At 37.9% G+C, this 21,760-nt stretch overlaps 1 protein-coding gene across 1 annotated transcript; it reads right to left on the bottom strand.

The window, feature by feature from the left end:
• Positions 1–1,972: 1,972 nt before the first annotated feature.
• On the bottom strand, positions 1,973–20,629 carry LOC138711232 (trichohyalin-like). The gene is made up of 5 exons (XM_069842637.1): positions 20,472–20,629; positions 14,046–16,473; positions 10,256–10,594; positions 7,857–7,911; positions 1,973–4,162 (listed from the first exon to the last, which is right to left on the bottom strand). The coding sequence occupies exons 2-5, from the start codon at positions 16,458–16,460 to the stop codon at positions 2,898–2,900; spliced, it is 4,074 nt and encodes a 1,357-aa protein (XP_069698738.1). The 5' UTR covers positions 16,461–16,473; positions 20,472–20,629; the 3' UTR covers positions 1,973–2,897.
• Positions 20,630–21,760: the final 1,131 nt, after the last annotated feature.

Here is a 21,760-nt window from a genome sequence, read left to right as displayed (position 1 = left end):
CACAAACTACAGACATATGGCTCAGGATTGAACAATAAGTTATTTTTCAGTGTTTCTTATGAACGTCTTGACTATCACCTTAAATTTGAATAAAGCTTTGGTTAAAAGACTACAAATCATTACACAGTTTTCTGAGAATTACTTTCATGAGGACAATAGCATTTTATCAAATACTCTATGAAAGCAAGTGTAGGTTGCGACAAGTAGAACAGGAATGGAGTTTGCTACAAACCAGTAAACACTTTCAGAGTAAGTGTTGTGAACCTTTCCCATTACTGGTAAAGAAATGATTTCACATTTGAAGGTTGGTTCTGTAATCTTCACGTGAAAAAGAAAGGAAGAGGCAGGAAGGATTTTTAACATACACATAGAGTTTCAATGTGGGAGAGAATTGACCAATAAATCTACGATTTTATGTTCTATAAATCTAAAACACTACAGCTTTACTTCCCCTCCAGTGGAAGCCATGCTAAAGCCTCGCTTTTCTCCAATTTGAAAGTAGAACTGAACTTGACTTGAAACTGAACTGAAAATTCTACTTCTTATGAGAGTGTTTTCCTCCAGACTACAACTAAGATCATCTGAGCGTGAAATGATGCCTGAATCTATAATTTTCAGTTTGCCACTAAAAGTTAAAATTTTCCACCAGAATTCTAAGCAGAAAAAATTATAGTGCCAGTCTTCTGCTTCTTTCCAGTTCAGTTCTCAATTTCGGTGTGAAGTGAAATGAAAGCACTGTCCCAGTCTAATAGGCTTTGTTAGTAAGCTCATGTAAGTGTTATTTTTTCTTCAATATAAGCAGAAAACAAACATTTTTATGTACTCAAAAAATGATCGATTTTTTTTTTAGTCAGAACGAATTTGCAAATAATACTGAATATATATGGAAAATAAACAAAAGAATTTTTATATAATGCTCAACATAAAGAATAAGAAATATGGAGAAGAAACAAGAAAAATTTTATATAATGCTCAACATTAATAAGAAATGCGGAGAAGAAACAAGGGAAGTTTCATATAATGCTGAACAGAAAGAATACATAAATGCAAAGAAGAAATGAGGAAAGTTTTATATAATGTTCAACATAAAGAAGACAAATATGGAGAAGAAACAAAAGGAGTTATTTTCATATAATGTACTACATAAAGAATAAAGAAATATGGAGAATAAACAAGGGAAGTTTCATATAATGCTGAACAGAAAGAAGACAAATATGGAGAAGAAACAAAAGGAGTTATTTTCATATAATGTACTACATAAAGAATAAAGAAATATGGAGAAGAAACTAGGGAAGTTTTATATTATGCTCAACATAAAGAAACAAGGGAATTTTTATTTAATGCTCAACATAATGAATACAGGATTATGGAGAACAAAGAAAAGTTTTAAATAAAGCTCAACATAGAGAATAAGAAATATGGAGAAGAAACGAGGAAAATTTTATATAATGTTCAACATGGGTAATAATAAATTCAAAGAAGAAACAAAGGGAAGTTTTTTTTAATATGATGTTCAACATAAAAATACAGAAATGAGAAAGAATGTTTGGTGAGGAACTAGGATGATCAGGCAATAGATCAGTAACTTCATTTTAATAATTCTGTTCATTGTCTTCGGCAGGAAGAGTTAATGATTTTGGAAAGGCGTAATATAGCAACACAGTTGCGAGACGAGCACAACGTTTTTTGTTTAGTTCAGTTTTAGATTCTAGTTCAATCTTCAAATTGGAGGAAGCAAGCCTTAATGATTACATCACTATTTACAATTCATTAATCTCAGCCAGCTTTTCAGGTGACATCAATTACACCAGCCAGCATGGCAAGACGAAGGTAGAGCCAAGAACCAACTGTTGAAACATCATGAAATCATTTCAACAGCAATGGGAGAAGTCCACTTACACCTCTTCTAAATAATCCATTGTTGCGTTCTCCCTTATTAAGGAGAGTATACTCTTAATTGTAAGTCTCATAGTACAATATGATTCCAACCCATTTATTACATGAATACACTACACAAACCAAAATGATACACTTTTGAACACGTGTCACTCATTCTGCAACTTGAAATCGTCTGCTGTGCTGCATGCCGATACTATGTTGGTATGTCCCATATGTTAAACAAATCTTGTTTCTGAATAGGATTTAATGTTACCAAATCACCTATTCTAAGTTCGTGTGCAATTTTAGCTATCACCACAAAACCAAATCACTTTCTTCACTTATATAAATTAGAACCAAGAAAACTTAATTAAAGATTGCAGCAATATATAATTGAATGCGCACAACTTCAGTACAAAAAAAGAAACACAAAAGCAAATTTATCACATCATTCTTATAAACTATGAGGCAGAAAAACTATTACTACCAGTTGAACTTGTACAGTGAGAGCTGTAATTCTACGCATTTCTACTGACTTCACTTACTCGTACAACGTTTGACATTATGTTTCGCCTTTAGTTCACTTATGATGCGGAAACTCACCAACTCCATCAAGAACTGAGGACGTGTCAGCCTGGTTGACAGATAAATGGACAGGAAGACGTAAAAAAAAATCGCCATGATTGCCGACTTCGTGCACAAAGGATTCACATTAGACAGTACTACAAAAGGAACAGAATGCACGGCTTCAGCTACTTACCCAGACGTAATGTTTCTGAAAGTCTTGCAGCGACATCATCCTAGAATAGTTCAGTGTAGCATCTCACCACAATTGAGGTGCACTATTACAAATGATATGACAGTCGATCATTACATTTCACCAATTTTCTCTCTCTATTGAGAGAGGATCTGTTAATTCATTTAAACATCACAAATCTATGCTTTCTAAATTTAGAAACAACTAACAACACTAAGCATAATGAAATCCACACTAAGAGACAATGTTCGTAAAAGCACCTTCAGAACTTGCGGTGTGGAGTAGCATCATTTCTGCCTGCTTTGGTGAAAGGCTGCAGCAGATGGGTGGCAGAAGACCCAGGAAGTCCACTGCTTCTTGTTAGTGAAGAAGGTGATGGCACATAATTCTGGCTCTGGCTGGTGTTCAGGGTGTTTGTAAAACTGAACCCTGCAAGGCTAGAAGATGTTGCTCCAAATGTGCTGCTGCTGCTGCTGGCCGCTCGGACTGCTGAACTTGCTCTCATACTCAGCGTCCCAGGTAGAGTGAACGCCTTCGAACTTTGGAGAAGGGGAAACAAAGGAAGTGACGACTTGGATTGTGTAGGATGTGGTACTGGTTTTGGTACTGGTTGTGGTACTGGTTGTGGTACTGGTTGTGGTGCTGGAATGTAGCTGCTGGTTTTCAGAATTCCCTTCGGAGGTGGAGGAGCCAAAGGTGAAGGAGTGAATGCTGAGGCTTTTGTTTGTCTCACTGAAGACTGTCCCATTGAAATTGAACTCACAGGATCTGTTGATCTCACTGAAGTCTGTCCCACTGAAATTGAACTCTTGCCTTGATTACTCACATACACTTCAAAGGACGACGTCCTATAGAATGTGCCTTCAGCCTTAGGTTTCTGTTGAGACAACTCCTCCCTGTTGGTATGTGACTCTGCCTTGGAAGACTCAGCCACTCTCTGCTGATCCCCAGACCTCTTCTCTTCAGAGTCTTCCTTCGTTGTCTTCCTCCGAGTACCTCTCCTCCTCCTCGGTGGACGAACTCGAACTGGTATCGTAGCAGTACCTTCGTTGACCTCTGCCATGTTTACCTGCACTCCCACACTAGCAACACTTGGGGACGTGGTCTGCGTCGCATTCCAGATCATGATGCAGTTTCTGCGCTGTGCACACGCCAAGCACGGCTGCTTCTCAGCTTTGCTCACCCTGCTGCTCTTCTTCTCGATATACGTGTCGGTCATCGTCGAGGAGTCCACCAACTTGGGCGTTGCAGGCAAGTCAGGCAGAATGTCCTCCTCGTCACACAGGGGCATCCTCGTGAAGCTCAGCTGCACGTCCGGGTTCTGTGTGATCGGAGACTGGAACTCGCTGGATTCGGACTCTGCAGTTGCAACGGGAGGGCAAGGCCTCGGGGTTTCATGCAACACAAAGTGACTGGCAGATGGTTTAACAACACCTTCGTCAGCTCGCAGTGTGCGGATAGCTTCCTCGCAACGAGCCACCAGCACGGGATCCACAGACACTTGTCTCCTTTTCGCTGAGCCACCAACTGGAATTGTGCAGCAGCACATTACAACTGCTTTGCAAGGATGAAGCTCTTGGGTAACTGCATAGGACGGGAAGTGGGAAGGATAATGACACAATTAGCTAAGAGCTTCACACCATTGCATTCAGCAGGGTCATCATGGGAGATGACACTACAATACAAAGCTCATCTGGAATAGAAGTGGCAATTTAGAGACACAAAAGTCACACAGATTTTATGCTTAATAAAGTATTCTGCATTAACATCATATACAAAGGAGTCACTGCAGTTGTTGGTAATTCTGCTGATCTGAGGGCTTACTTTCAATAAATTCGAAAATACAATAAAAATCACTGTACCTTGAAGCAATTTTCGCCCTCTGAAGGTAATATCACGAGCAAGTCTTATATCTCCAGAAGAAATAAACACACAAACAAATTAATTAGTTAATTAATGAAACTTTGCACTTTCTGAGATTTTCAGCCCAATCATAATTTTCTGGGTTTTGTCTGCATTCCTTGCACCATGGAAAATAATATTTAGGAATACACAAAACTCTAAAATTTTCAGATGCCAGTAATTTTTTTTTCAGGAGCCACTTCGTTTTACCCACACATGCAATGAGAAAACCATTCCAGCTAAGATAAAGATACATTTACTAAAATATATTAAGACAATATTACAATTAATTAATAAAACACATTACGCACTCAACTTTCTACTCCCCCTGCTTTTGTTGCCATTATGCATTGGCTGTAGCGACATAAAAATAAGTGAAGTCTTAAAAAAATGTTGATAATAAAAAAAACTCAGGCACCACATAAAAGTTTTTAGATGTCATGATAACCTGGTACCCAGGATTTGTCTACCCCTGATATTACATTCTTTTCATATTATAACTTCGGTTTACAAAACTCCCTAGTTTAAAATTTATGAGCAGCATTGAATAAGTAATGCAAGCAACAATTTTTTTCAGCCAATTTTTGGTCGAAAATAATTATATTTTATGTGGACTATCTTTCAACCTTCCTGCATTACCTCATGTCGTTTCAATGTTTCTCAGTAGCAGTTAGCTTTCAAATTGGAGTATGTGTGAGGTGCTAGTAAAAGAGAGAGCAGAGACTGAATTTCATTTGGCAGAAAATGAGATGATCACAAACATTCACAAGACACTTGGAGATATGGCAGTAGATGAAAGCACTGTCAGCCACTGAATAAACTGGCTGTCATCATCAGAAGTAGGGTAAGACCTTGGCTGATATTAATAAAACTGAGAAACTCCTAATGAGTAAGACCTGATGAGCATGAGCATAGTGTCGCTGGTTTAATATTAATAAATAAATCCTCAAATAGCGGAGCAAAAGATTAGCGACATGAGCATTTGCTCTGTATTCGTTCATCTTTTGTTTTTGCTTTACTTACATCCTTCCGCACTTTCTACTGCTATTTCGTTGGCAACACTAGACAGGTTTTTTCGGGGTTTTCCCTCAACCCAATATGAGCAAATGCTGAGTAACTACTGATGCTGGACCCCGGACTCATTTCACCGGCATTATCACCTTCATCTCATTCAGACGCTAAATAACCTAAGACGTTGATAAAGCTTTGTAAAATAATACGATGTAAGAGTAATGGAACGGAGAAAAATTCTCTCCGGCGCCGGGATTTGAACCCGGGTTTTCAGCTCTACGTGCTGATGCTTTATCCACTAAGCCACATCGGATACCACCCCGGCGTCGGACAGAATCGTCTCAGATTAAGCTCCAACTCTTGGGTTCCCTCTAGTGGCCACCTTCTGCACTACGTCATAGATGTCTATGAACGTAGGACCGAAGTCCACACATGTGCTGAGGTGCACTCATTATGAGTGACTAGTTGGCCGGGATCCGACGGAATAAGCGCCGTCTTAAATCACGAAGTGATTTACGCATATCATGTATATTATTTTAATGTACCGAAGTACATATGATATTTCCATGCAGATATTCTGCATCATCATACGATGTAAGAGTAAAGGAACGGAGAAAAATTCTCTCCGGTGCCGGGATTTGAACCCGGGTTTTCAGCTCTACGTGCTGATGCTTTATCCACTAAGCCACACCGGATACCACCCCGGCGTCATAGACATCTATGACATAGTGCAGAGGGCGGCCACTAGAGGGAACCCAAGAGTTGGAGCTTAATCTGAGACAATTCTGTCCGATGCCGGGGTGGTATCCGGTGTGGCTTAGTGGATAAAGCATCAGCACGTAGAGCTGAAAACCTGGGTTCAAATCCTGGTGCTGGAGAGAATTTTTCTCCATTCCATTACTCTTACATCGTATGAGACGCAGAATATCTGCATGGAAATATCATATGTACTTCGGTACATTAAAATAATATACATTCGTAAAATAACCTACCAAAAAACCCAAGGTGTAATTACAAGCATTTTTTTGTACATCCTTTCCTCTTATCTAGAGGAACATTATATGCAAGTGGTTTTAGATTACTTTTAGATTGTCAGGTTACTTTTGTTTTACTGATATTAGTTTTAGTTTATTCATGTTAGTTTAAGTTAATTCCGGTTTGCTCAGGCTCGGATATCTTTTGGTTAGTTTCTAGTAAACAAACCAGAATTAACCAGAAGAGATCAATGTTTAAGCAGAACAAAAATAACCTGAATAAAGCAATAAATAAAATATAAAAACAATCAAAATTTCGAGTTATGTTCTGTCTAGTAACATATCAATAACAAGTGAGCTCTACAACCCAATACATATTTAAGCAGATTATGTTTTAAAGAACAAACGTTTTCAATCTCTTATTAGATCATCTTCAGGTTAACATGACTGTATGAATATAGAAACAAGTGAATCATAATATATTTCATGGAGACTGTACAATATTTAATAACAAAGTAATATTTGACATAAAATATTAAATAATTAAAAATTATCAGGTTAAAATATACAGATTAAAATGACTAGAATTGAGGTTAGGGTGACCATTTTCATATTGTAAGGCGATTACGTAGTAGTGTGAATATGATATTATTATGTTGGACTATTCCAAGAAGATAGTGGCCTGGACCCATGTTATCCATGATCGTGTTTTTTGTTGTATTTACAGCTATTGTTATTAGGTCTTGGAAGTTAAAATTTCCACACAGAAACTTGTTGCTAAGGAAACCATTCTTCACAACATAAAACTATATTGAAATAGACCCATTACAGTGCATTTATTGTTACTTAGTTACCATTACAGTATAGTTTTGCAAAGGCTTTGGAATAATATTGCTCTAAATTTTCAATGCAAAATATACTGTATTTACAATTTTAAAAATATGATCGTGCAAAAAATTGTTGTACAATACACAATTGTGAAATGCATTACAAAATCTCGCTCTGTTCGTTTTTCAAACTTCTCCTCGATTTTGTAAACAGCACTTCCCAACCTTGTATCGTAATATACTATTTAAGTCCACATATGAGGAATCCATTCCTGAAGTTTTGTCATGTATTTTCGTTACACCCTGTATATCATTAAACTCTAATACGAAATTTACTGTACCCAAATTTAAACTTTTTAAAATGCTATACTAGACACCCAGCAATTTTATTTCAAACTACAATATAATAAATTTATGTTTATATTTAACTGATTTAGATTATCACAGTAAGCCAGTAAAAGGAATTAATTATTGCAATGTAATAAAATACTAACGATCTTTCCTTACCCTTAGCAGAAGCCTCTAGAAGACTAGACAGCCTTATCTTCTTCTCGTCTTGTGGCTGAAATAAAAGCAATTTACAAAATGCCATTAATACTTGGAAGACTGAAAATTCTTCTCGAATAAAAACCCTCAAGTAAAAACCGAGACTTGTCGGATATATCTCGAGCTAAGAAAAAAAAACCTTCTACCAGAAAAAAAAAAAGCAAACACTTGTGAATGAATGCACACAAAAATACGTGTTTTTCATTCTATATCTTTGTTTCATATTACAATGATAGTTTCCTCCTTTCCTTTGGTGTCATGCACACATTTTCTGGCATGAATGCTCTATGGACTGATGAGAAAAATGAGGACCGAGGCACCACCTTGAATCATTCTTCACCATATGGTAATGCAGAATTCCTGCTCGTAAATATTATATGCACTTCGGTACATCATAGTAATATGATAATGCGTAAGTAACCACTTTGTGATTCAAGACGGGGCTTTGCTCCGTCGGACCCCGGCCACTTACTCTATTTCCAACTAAAGATTGAAGTAGACAAAAACAAAACTGAAATGTATTACTCTGCAATCGCAAGCTAGCTACCAAAGCAGCCACCAGGGCGCATTATTTTCAGCAAGTGAGCACGCAGGGCAGCCATCGTCTGATATATTGCAGACATTTCAACACGTTCATTGAACTAACCCGTAAAATGCTCACAGAGGGTTAATATTTATTAATTCTCTACTGGGAATAGTGGATTTTCATTTTCTGTAGATTCGTGATTAAATGTTATTCTTTGAAGAGTGGAGAATTTCTTTAATTCTACAGAAATTTATTTGAGGTTGACAACACTGAATCTCGCACTGTGTTATACCAGCCGTGCTGATGTGCTCTGTGAAGCTGCAAATCACCTTGGGAGGGATTTAATGCCTATTACGCATGCACGTTGCCATAATACATGTTACAATGATTTAACACGCAATGTCTGAAACTACTAATATAAACATGTTGTTTAAATCGTAAGAAAGTGTTCTTATACGCATGTTTAATTCACTCGTATTCCATGTATATTATACATTTTACTATTTTAGAAGGAACTATTTTAATATGATGAAGAAGATGACAAGCATGAGTTTGGAGGCATTGTGCGTCCAATAGCCAATCAGGAACCATTATGCCACGTGCATTTATTTACATTTACTTCAATCTTTAGCTGGAAAGAGAGTAGTCACTCGTAATAAGTGCACCTCTGTACATGGTATGTTGGACATTGTGCCACTGTCACATATTCTGTGACACAGTACATTAGGGTAGGCCACCAAAGGGGAACAGAGAGGTAGAACTTAAGGTACGATCACACGTCGCTACTTTTGCACCGCTGCAGTACAAAAAACTGCACAACTCTTGTACTGCGACGTGTGAACAACGGTGCAACCTGAAAAGTAGCGGCTGCCGAACCTGCTGCTCGCTACTTTTCCATGCTGCGCGCAACTTAAAAGTAGCGACGTGTGAACAGGGTTCTCAGGGTTACAGCTGCAGCATTTTTGATATCAGTTTTGTTGAAACTTTTGCTGCGGTTGCAACCAGTGTTACCACCCAAATGTGCCAATGATACTTTTATTGCTTGGATATATTTTAATGTTAAATGTGATGAAAATAAATTATTTGTAACAGTTATTAAATACACAACACAGTCTGAGCATAATTGGTGACGATATAATTCATTTTTTTTTAATTTTCCGTAGCGTAGTTCCAAACAGGAGGGTTGCCAACATTGATTACGTGAATATACTGTTGGTTATCATTTAAGTATACAGGCGTTTTTAAAAGCTTTACAGTAAAAATAATGTCAATTTCTGAATACTAGATACGACAGAAAAGCAAATAATAGATAAGGAAGCTTTCGCATGAGTTTCTTAATAATGCGAACATAACCACAAAATGTATATTGAGAAGGCAACACGGAAATGGAAACCTGCAGCATGACTGCGGCTGCAAAAGTAGCGCCTTGTGTGTGAACAGACTCGCAACCTCCAGTTGCAACTTTTGCAGCACTTGGGTTGCGCAGCACGAAAAGTAGCGTGCAGCGCGCTACTTTTGGCTTACTTGTGAACACGACACGCAACTTTTGAAGCTGCAGTATAAAAGTAGCACTGCAAAAGTAGCGATGTGTGACCATACCTTTAAACTGAGAGGGATTCAATTTAGAATCGTAACTAGAATCTGGTGTGGCTCTGTGGATAAAGCATCAGCACATAGAGCTGAAAATCCGGGTTCGAGTCCCGGTGCCGGTGAGAATTTTTCTCCGTTCTACCCATTCCTCACCATTTTTAATATTTGTTAATTATTAGAATATTTGGGATTCATTAAGAAGTCTTGGTAACAATCAGTGAAACCAACCAATAACCTTACTAACCTGTGATATCTGAGGAGGAGGAGGCACAGGCACTGGCACAGGTTCGGGCAAGGTCTCAACCACTTCCATGGACCGCGAAGTATTCTCAACTTGTGCAGAGAACTCGATTGGAACAACAGGTGGGGGAACAGTGAAATCAGGAATGGGAAAATGCATGGGTTGCTGGGGAGTGGATTCGACACGACTATCTGGGGGTGGTGGTGGTTGGGGCACGGTATCCACTGGATACATCTGCGGAGGAGGTGGTTGAGACATGCTGTCCACTGGGTACATCTGTGGGCCAGGTGTGTAGTCTGCGTGATAAGGGGCAGCGGAAGGGAATGTGTTAACACTGAAGCCCTGTAGCAGAGAAAATAGTTAAGACATGTCTGCAACACAAATGGCATTCTAAAACTTGTAAACAAGGATATGAATCGCAGAGTTCCCTTAAAGCTCAAGCAACATTAATGTTCTACTATTCGTGAAAAGAAAGGTGGAGGTACACCTTTCGCTAGTATAACTGTAATAAGCTATATTTCAATATTTTTTCCCCTCAGAATTTACAGGTTCTTTGGAAATAAAAATTGACAAGCTTCATATACACTACGGGTGATATGCATAAAGTTTTAGTATTACCTTTTGCTTTGATTGTAGAAAATACCTGAAATATAATCTTTTCGCTGTAAGAAAAATCCTAATGTAAATAATAGCATGTGACTGAAGTGAGGCGTCACTGGCCGCTGTTTGGCGCCATAGATTCTCAGTACGTGTTCCCGCCTACTGTTGTACATTGTTTTATGCTAAACATTTCCCGTTACTCACCAAGTAGACCTAACCTCACTACTATGCAGTTGTTTGCTTAGGAAACATTTACTTTATAATTACTGCAATTGAATTATCACATAACTTATTATATACCTTTAAGACTATTTGTTTTTCCGCTTTTGAGAGGGTTTCCACTCTTATGATTAATAACCACAAACACCAAGGATACAGAAGAAATGCTTCTTCAGTACCACGAGCTCAAGTGACGCCAGCTTGTTACAAGAACAGACTACCTCGGTATTACCGTTGGTATTGATCCGCGTTCATTGTACATAACAATATATAAATATTGTGAGTGAAGTTATATGTTTCATCATATTTAACAACTAGAATTCAATTTTTCATTTTCAAATAATTCAAGATTATGGTTTCCAAATACGAACTATATTTTCCTGTGTCATGTGAGTGTTTCGACTGAGAACCAATCACGGGTATGACAGCAACGTGCTTATGTTTACATTAAGATTTTTCTTACAGCGAAAACTGTATAGAAGTATATACTTCGTCTCGTATGCATAAATCTGATACTACTACTATGAAATATGCACTACACAGCAGTAGTATCAACTATCAACAGTATTCGACTATATCAATTGAGCCGTTCAGAGCAGAAGTGGTGTAAGTCAAAATTGGGTAATGAGGTTTAAAGTAAAAATTCTGTAAAATATAGCGCAAAGTAGCAATTAATATGTCCTTCGTTCTATCCACTGACTATTAATAGTTTAAATAAATTACTGAATATTAATTGCTACTTTGTGCTGTATTTTACAGAATGTTTACTTCAACCTCATTTCCCATTTTTGACTTACACCATTTCTGCTCTGAACGGCTCAATTGTCGATACTACTTCAGGTTTATCCGCAAAGATTCGTTAGTTTTCACCTTCCAGGCATTTATGTTAATTTATTTGTGGGGAAAATTGATTGTTGTCCTTGAAATTTAGTTATTTCAACAAGAAAATGGACAATTACGACGAAATGGGAAGTTCAAAGAGAGAGAAAGAGAACAACTGCTGTTTGTTAATCTACTAAAATCAATCAATCTTCTTAATGTATCCAGCTGTTTGCAGACAACATAAAGTCCACTGTAGTATATTCAGTTGTTGTTTTTCACGAGAAATGAGGGGTATTTTGATCAGTGTTCATTATAGTTAATCTACTAAAATAATACCCAGCATTATTAAACAAGTTCCAAACTCCTGGCACAAGAAGTGATAAAGAAAAAGCCATTCAGGCTATGAAAGCTGAGGTGGAAGTTTACAACAGGGGAAAAAAATTGATGGAAAGCAAATTATTACGAAAATAAGTAACATTAAGAACAAAGTCAAAATCAAACAGGGCCAAAATGTTATTCATTAAATTCACATGTAACCTAAAATATTGTAGGTACACGGAGGTTTTTCACGTAAATTAAATGTATTACAAATATATCACAGAATCATTTTGTTAAAAATATATAATTTTTTGTAATAACAAAAATCTGATAGAATTCCGGTTAAGTTATCTCAAAATCAATATTTGAGTAGTCCATTACAAAAATTGATCCTATAACACTTTTATTCATAAACTATACAACATCTTGTAATCATGTTCTGATAGTTCTCGTCTTTCTTTGTAGAATTTTCAAGCGCGAATTTGCATAAATTCTGCCATTTTAGATTGTACAAATGCTTATCCTAAGCTAACAAAGGCTCAAACATGCAGACTAGATTTTTCTTAGTTTATACTTCGAAGTAGAAGTATATACTTCTTGTTATGCATACAAATAGTAGTTGATATTACCAATTCTAGCATAAAGTAAACACCAACTTCCAGATCAACTTTCCACTATGCAGGAAAGAATTTACTAAAGGTTTTTATATATAAAGATCATAATATATAGTATGAAAACCTTAGCACTAGCATTTACTTCAACTTTGTGCATATCACCCTATCTGTACAACACTAAGCAATTTTAATGTTTTTGAAAACCTAATAGTTATTTTCTTTTTGAAAACCTAATAGTTATTTTCTTTTTGAAAACCTAATAGTTATTTTCTTTTTCTAATTATAAAAATTGGTGGAGCATTTTCTTCAACCAAACAGCTTTTATACAACTTAAAAAGTACTTCAACATATATTAATGGAACTTTACATGGATGTACAATTCTCCCATATGAATAACATAATCTGAGATCTTTAATACTGAATGTAGCCAATAGTTTATTTAAAAAAAATATTATTGATCAATATTTAAAGAAAAATTAGTAAGAACACAATATTATAAATAAGTGATTAAATGGCGATCTTACTAGTGTTAATTATGTAAGCATGTGCGGCTTACAGCTGTTTCAGTGCTATTCAACACCATCCTCAGAGCCTACTCAGTAATTAATCAATTATTTATATTCAAGTGTTAAAAATAGTGTATGGAAGATTCAACATGGATTATCAAAACAATATTATTAAAAAAAAATGAACTATACATTCTATAGGCATATAAAGATTTTAGAGTATGTTGTTCACATGCAAAAACTGTACATGCAAGCAAATTTTCTTCTATAATACAAGTGCTGATAGTTTCTTGATAAATTAACTGAGCTTAACGAATATATGTAGTCATGTAGTCAAAGGTCGAGAAAAAATTATCTTATTACAACATACATGAGTTTAGAAGTTCAATTAAATAATCAGAGAAAATATCAAGCACGAATTGTATTCAGCGAGATAATTCCTATGTGAGAAAGTTGCCATTTTAATTGGAATTTTTATAATATAATCATGATGTTCATGTTCATGGCAGTGACTTGCTATAGGACAATACAGTCAAAGGTTTGCAATGTAAAAATGTCAACTGAAGTTCTTCTTTTGCAACATTAGTAGATAAAAGTTATTTCATAACCCTTCAACACAACAATAGCTTCCCCAGAAAACTGTTGTGTTCAGATTGGACTGTATATTCAGTGAGGAATAAGATATGAGACAGAGAATGTTTTAGTTGTCTGTACCTCTTGATATGCTGCACGGAAGGAGTAGTCTGTCTGTGCAGGGTAGTAAGATCTGCTCAAATCACTTGCAAACTTTCGTTCAATCTCTTTCCAAAATGGTGAACGCTTCCTCTTGGGTGGCCTCTTGTAGTAGGATTCATCTGAGAGTGATGAGAGCGACTCAAGTGACCTGCTGTCAAGTGAGAGGGACAAGTCACGTGAGAGGGATCTCCTCCTGCGCTCGCTGCTGGTAGACGACGTCCAATCCTCCTGGTCTGGTGATATAGGCGACAGATCCCTGCTGTAGCTACGTCTTCTCTGGTTTTCATAACCTGGAGATCGCTGGCTTTTGTATTTGTAGTCATTGTGAGGTTCTCGCCTCTCTGGGCTCAGCGACAGTCTATCTCGCCTGACACGCCTCTCTGGGCTCAGCGACAGTCTATCTCGCCTGACTCGCCTCTCTGGGCTCAGTGATAGTCTATTTCGCCTGACTCGCCTCTCTGGGCTCAGCGACAGTCTACCTTGCTTCTCCTGGCTCAGAGATAATCTATCTCGCCTGACTCGCCTCTCTGGGCTCGACAGTCTACCTTGCTTCTCTTGGCTCAGCGATAATCTATCTCGCCTGACTCGCCTCTCTGGGCTCAGAGACAGTCTAACTCGCCTGTCTTCCCTTTCTTGGCTCAGAGACAGTCTAACTCGCCTGACTTCCCTCTCTTGGCTCAGAGACAGTCTAACTCGCCTGTCTTCCCTCTCTTGGCTCAGAGACAGTCTATCTCGTCTGTATCGCCTCTCTGGGCTCAGAGACGGTCTATCTCGCCTGTCTTCCCTCTCTTGGCTCAGAGACAGTCTATCTCGCCTGTATCGCCTCTCTTGGCTCAGAGACAGTCTATCTCGCCTGTCTCGGCTTGGAGACAGTCTATCTCGCCTGTCTCGCCTCTCTGGGCTCAGAGACAGTCTATCTCGCCTGTCTCGGCTCGGAGACAGTCTATCTCGCCTGTCTCGGCTCGGAGACAGTCTATCTCGCCTGTCTCGGCTTGGAGACAGTCTATCTCGCCTGTCTCGCCTCTCTGGGCTCAGAGACGGTCTATCTCGCCTGTCTCGGCTCGGAGACAGTCTATCTCGCCTGTCTCGCCTCTCTGGGCTCAGAGACGGTCTATCTCGCCTGTCTCGCCTCTCTTGGCTCAGAGACAGTCTATCTCGCCTGTCTCGGCTCGGAGACAGTCTATCTCGTCTGTCTCGCCTCTCTTGGCTCAGCGATAGTCTATCTCGCCTCTCTTGAATCAGTGGCAGTCTGTGTTGCCTGTCTTGTCTCTCTCGTTTCAGTGGCAGTCCATCTCGCCTCTCTTGGCTCAGTGAAAGTCTACTTTGCCTATCCCTACTTCTTTTCCTCGTAACAACACCTTCTGGCTGCTTCTCTTTGCTCCTGGACACAGATCTACGAGTCCGCTTCGCCCACCTGTCCCTGTGTGGAGATTCTATCTCCCTCTTTATTATTCTCAGAGGAGATTCTATCTCTCTCTTTATTATTCTCAGAGGACTTGTCTTGCGCTCTTCAGACAAAACCCTCAGAAGCTTCGTCGTTTTCTTACTACCATCCTCCAACTGCATGTCTGAGGGTTCTGCCAGCTCACTTTGAGTCCTATCCTCCTTCTTCTCCTCAGTCTTCATAGGCAGTATGAACTCGTCCTCTGTTCCTGGTGGCAGGAGGTCGTCTAATTCCTTTATGCAAGTATCCAGCTTCGGACTGCTTAGCGGTCTGGCATTTTTGATGACTGCTTCATCAATTTCCTTTTTGCTGCTGTCATTCTTTTCCTCTGACACAGGTTCTGCAGCTTTCTTCTCCTGTTCTGACTTCCGTCTATCACTTCTGCGTTCCCTGCTCCTGCCCCTGGTGTAACGGTTGGGCTGCTTGCGAGTGATCCTGTTCTCTACACTCCTATCTCTGTCTTTACCTGCATTTTCTTTGTCTTTCTTGTCTCTGCTGCTCCCCTCTTTCTTATCTTTTTCTCTTCTATCCCTTTCTCTCCTGGCACCAACAGTCCTCGAAACACTCTTCCCATTTCTGTCTCTGCTGCTTCTAGTTTGCTCTCTTCTGTGAGTGGATATATGAATATCCTTCTTCTCTCTCCTACTCTCTCTCTCTTTGTTGTCTCTCTCTCTCCTACTTTCTCTCTCTTTGCTATTCCTCTCTCTCCTCCTCCTATAATCGTTTTTTTTTCTCTCACTTCTATCTTTAGTCTCTAACTTCTTTGAAGACGCTTTCCTTGCTTCCCGATGGTCAACCCCCTCACTGTCGTCGATATCTGGATCCCAAGTGTCCACCACTGCTAAGCTTTCCAGTAACTCCTCAAAGAAGCCATCAGGTGGTTCATCGATGTCCCCAATCACGCTATCGCTTGGCTTTGTGCTCTTTTCCTTTGGCGGTGTAGATGTCATAATGGCGTCTTATCTGAAAGAAAAAAAAATCACAATTACATTCATTTTCCACAAAACTGTTGTTTAAATGTATCACAGTACATATTTGTTAGCAAATGTTATGAAGATAAAAATAGTTTTCAGAAAGTAAGACAGAGTAATGAGTAGCATTATAAGGGAGGAACAATATTTATCACAAGTTCTTACAAGTATTGAGTAAAATTCTTCAATCCACAGACACAACTTTTACCAAACATGTAAAGGAGAAAGCCATAGGCGAAGTCAGGGCCTTAAAAATCTGTCACTAAATACAGCTGTGAAACTATTCTGTGGTAATATAGATATGGGTAATTATATAGTGACCATAGGCCAAGCCATCTTACTGCAACAGAGGTCCAGGGAACATACTACCCTGGACCACTATTGTGGGAAGATGGCCTGGCCAAAGATTACTACATTTTCACCCAGATACATCCTTCTTGCATATAATAAATGACTTCAATTCACATGCACCAATAACTAAGCCGCAGAAGTGAATATTGTGACAAGGTTAGAGTGGATCAGATGAGGGAATAGCTAAGTAAGTGACAGAAAGCCAAGGACTGTTACAAGGTTGGATGGTTATAACTTAGAAGACGGAATAGCTAGGTTATATTACAGTCACTTTTTCGTTCGATTCTAGTAAGAAGCCATTCTAAGTTCTTTAAGGACAGCCAGAGTCACTTTAGTTGTGTTTAATGGATGAGTACATTTACTTCTTTTTTTATTAAAAATAACTATTGCATAAAAACTGCTGCTTTAATACTAGGTACCATAAAATCTATCTCAGAAAACTGTCGATATAATACCATAAAACCTATCTCACAAAGGAGCCACCAGCGTGGCTCAGTCGGTTAAGGCACTTGCCTGCCGATCTCAAGTTGCGCTCGGGCATGGGTTCAATTCCCGCTTGGGCTGATTACCTGGTTCGGTTTTTTCCTCATCTCGCCAAATACCATCTCGCTATCACCAATCCCACCGACGCTAAATAACCAACTTTAAAAAGAATCTCACAAAGGGAATGTCTTCAAGTTAAAATTTGAAGTTCCACATAGGACACAGACAAACATACATTTATGTACAGAATTAGTAAATGCCTGATTTTTTCAACAAAATTTCTGCATTTTCACATTCATAACTTACTTCAAATTACATATGAAGAGTCCATTGCAAGAATGATGGATGTCACTTTCTTGTCGAAAATGAACCAAGACTGTCAATGCATAGCTTCAGACATATAGAATGTACATTGAGAGTTATATGGCATTAACACTGATAGGCATTGTCCAGTAATGATCGGAAAATCACAGTTAAGCTTTGAGCGCTAAGCATTTCAAACTTTCAATTGCTTCTCCTGCAAAATGTATTCCAAATGATATCCATCATTCTCGCAGTGGATTCTTCATATAAAAGGAACACTTGGTAACAAAAAAAAATATAATTCAATTAATTTTCGCCCCCAGACCCACTTATTCTATAATAATAATAATAATAATAATAATAATAATAATAATAATAATAATAGTAGTAGTAGTAGTAGTAGTAGTAGTAGTAGTAGTAGTAGTAATAGTAATAATAATAAGTTAATAATAATAAAATAATAATAATATTCTAGCGAGGTTAAGGCCATCAGGCCTTCTCTTCCACTTAGCCAGAAACAAAAGCTGATACAATTTTACAGAATTTAAGAGGCATATTGGTCCGACAAGTTAGCACATAAATGAAATAAGTATAATAATCCTTCAATAACAGCTGTCTTATTAACCTAAGATTAATACAAAAGTTACACTAGGTCATTACACAATCAAATGTGACAAGCGCTTTCGTCAATCAATGGCATCTTCAGGTCTAGTAGCATATAGTGATACTATGAGCATAAAGACATAGATAAATGGCAAGAAAATAAAATATAATGAATTCCATGATGTGAAAGTGGAAAAGATTAATTACAATTCGAGTAAGTGGAGATGATTGAAGTGGTAGTGATGATGGCGGTGGTGGTAGTGGAATACTAGTGCTAGTGATAACTCTGTCTTAGCTATGCCTTTGGAGAGAAAAGCACATGGTTTTACGTGAGCGTAATATTTATGTACAAGTTACACTGTTGTACATAAATACTTGGGTGTACTATAAGCAGTAATATGAGCTGTTATCAGGAAGTCAACAGAGGATAGCAATGGCAAAAAAAGTTGTAATAGAAAAATGAGTATCTTCTGTGGACCTCTTAAAAAAAGAACTAAGAAGGGATTAGTGAAGTGCTTTGTGTGGAGTGTAGCATTGTATGAAACAAAAACATGGACATTACGATGAAGTGAAGAGAAGAGACTAAAAGCATTTGAAATACGGATATGGAGAACAATGGAGCGTGTGACATAGACATACAGAATAATAAATGAAGCTGTGGTGAAAAGACTGAGTGAAGAAAGAATAATGCTGAAACTGATCAGGAAGAGAAAAAGGAATTGGCTGGGTCACTAAGAAGAAACTGCCTACTAAAGGATGCACTGGAAGGAATAGTGAACGGAAGAAAAGTTCGAGGCAGAAGAAGATATCAGATGATAGAAAACATTAAGACACATGGATCATATGCAGAGGCTAAGAGGAACGCAGAAAGTAGTGAAGATTTGAGATTGCTGGGTTTGCACTTAAAGACCTGGAAATGGGCAGAAAAAAAAAAAATATATATATATATATGAAATTTTAAATTATTGTTTATTTAACGACGCTCGCAACTGCAGAGGTTATATCAGCGTCGCTGGTGTGCCAGAATTTTGTCCCGCAGGAGTTCTTTTACATACCAGTAAATCTACTGACGTGAGCCTGTCGCATTTAAACACACTTAATAAATGTCATCGAGCTAGGCCGGGATCGAACCTGCAACCTCGAGCATAGAAGGCTAGCGCTATACCAATTACGCTACCCAGGGCGACTATATATATATATATATATATATATATATATATATATATATATATATATATATATATATATATACATATACCTGTATATAATTTTCCAGAATGTAAAAAACTGCATTTAAGCTTTACTGCTGATTCACACAATATTCAACTTGGATAGTCTATGTCTACATTTGTATTTTAAGTTGCTTAAGTTCAATAACGTCGTAAGGAAGTGTGCAGTACACAACACTTGGCAATGAGCTTATAATGTTAAATAAAGATTTGCCACTACATCCATAGACCGTAGTCTTGTTCTCCGTATCGAAATTCTAATATACTTGTGCTGCAGATATAGAGAAAATGCTTTCTTGTACGCTAGTATCAAGTATTGTAGATTATTGTGAATACATCTCGCTTATAGCGATTACGCCATAATCAGGATCGTAAGCAACGATCTGGACTATGGAGTCCAGCTCGCTATTAAACACGGCCCTATAATATCTATCCCCTCATTTGACATAACCTGACCTATATTTCGAAATACACGCCGGCGGAAGGTATAAAATATAGTGCGACACAATCCCCACGATCAGACGCTACTACGAATAGCCTACGTGCCAAATACAGTAAACACATGGTGCCGTTGAAGTAAATAATTACGGAAATCAAATACAGTAAACACACGGTGCCGTTGAAGTAAATAATTACGGAAATCAAATACAGTAAACACACGGTGCCGTTGAAGTAAATAATTACGGAAATTTTACAAAGTGTCGTTAAAGCAAAATGGAAAATGTAATTATTGTAAGAATAATCTGTACAAATTTTCGTGATCAGCGAGGTACATTCTATACACATCTGTTCTATGATAAATAATCTTCAAATACTTCTAAAATTCTGACCCCTTCCCTTCTGTTCTCTCCTACGCATTAACATAAGCGATATCCGGTATCATAAAATCATACCGCTTCTCGACTCTTGGCCAGCCCTCCTAATTAACAAAATTCTGCAGATTCATATCACATCTCCTTTCCGTAAAATATAAAGAAGCCACACATGTTTATCGACTGCATTTATACAATCCTATACTCACAATATATATGCGACCATATGCTGATATAATTTATTCCGCAAAATTTTAGTAATACTCGGAACTTATGAAACACAACACCATTACCACTTCACCGCCATTTTATATTTCTACTATTTCCAATGTTGCCAATTGCCATCCTTCACAACCCTTCACAACATTGTCACATTCACGCGCATACGCAAATAAAAAAAAAAAATCATTCTTCTACAAAAGAGATCACCGAACAGCATCGGTGAACTTAACATATGAATTTAAAAACAGATTTCTACTGGCAACGATAAAATCAAGCTGAATTTAGGAACGACTTAAAAAAAAGTTACCGAGACCATCAGTGAATTAAAAAGCGTGCACTCTGCATCTCATACATTCATAATGAAAAAGTCCGATGAATTTGCGCTGAATTACAAAAGAAACTATAGGCCCAGTGCGACAACAAAGCTATTTCATAAAAGCGACAGACTATGTCGCTAATTGCGATTACCGAAAATGTGTGGTCACGCCACAGTCTAATATATGCAGTCGCGAAGCTCATTACATAGTAAATATGCAAACATTAGGTAGTTGCTTACCACTAGGATCGCTAATATCGCCTCATTGCAATGCAAAATAGTACCGTCACAGTCTATTGTTTCCAGCACCCTAAAAACTTAAGCTTCGTGACTAATATAGTAGATTGTGGTCACGCTTTGTCCCGTCTGGTCATCAGCTGAATTACCATATGTGTACGTGTGTGTCTAGCGGCCGAGTTCAGAACTACAATAATTTGTAGCGTGGTATGATCACCGCCGTGGGCACAGTCTAATACTTACAGTCGCGCAACTTCAACACTTTTTTTGCCAACATTCGCGACACTAGCGCCCAAGCGGCAGGCAAGGCACTGGTCATAGGGTTGATACAGCCAGCACGTGCTTTAAAGGGATGCGAGATGTTATAATAACGTTTTAATCATGCGTCGGAATAAAGGCAATGTGTGCAATGACGAAAATTGCAGTAACAAAAAGTTTAAATCTCCGAATTTGTCGTTCTTCAGATTCTCTAAAGACCAAGAGAAAATCATAACTCAGTCATAACCAATAATCCACGTTGTAGGTAGCCTACGTATTGTGTTCTATAAAACGTTTATTACTTATCAGTTACTTATTTGTATGTCAGGAAGGACAGTTTAAATAAAAACAAAGTAAATACCTGTTACAGTATATTATTTTTTTGCAGAGATCATATGTGTAAATGTGTAACCATTCCGATTTTGGATAATATATCTACAGTTTTTAATGCAAGTAATTTCATAA

Source organism: Periplaneta americana, chromosome 12 (assembly GCF_040183065.1).
Source record: "Periplaneta americana isolate PAMFEO1 chromosome 12, P.americana_PAMFEO1_priV1, whole genome shotgun sequence".
Taxonomy (NCBI): Eukaryota; Metazoa; Arthropoda; class Insecta; order Blattodea; family Blattidae; genus Periplaneta; species Periplaneta americana.
This window is presented reverse-complemented; position numbering and strand designations above follow the sequence as displayed.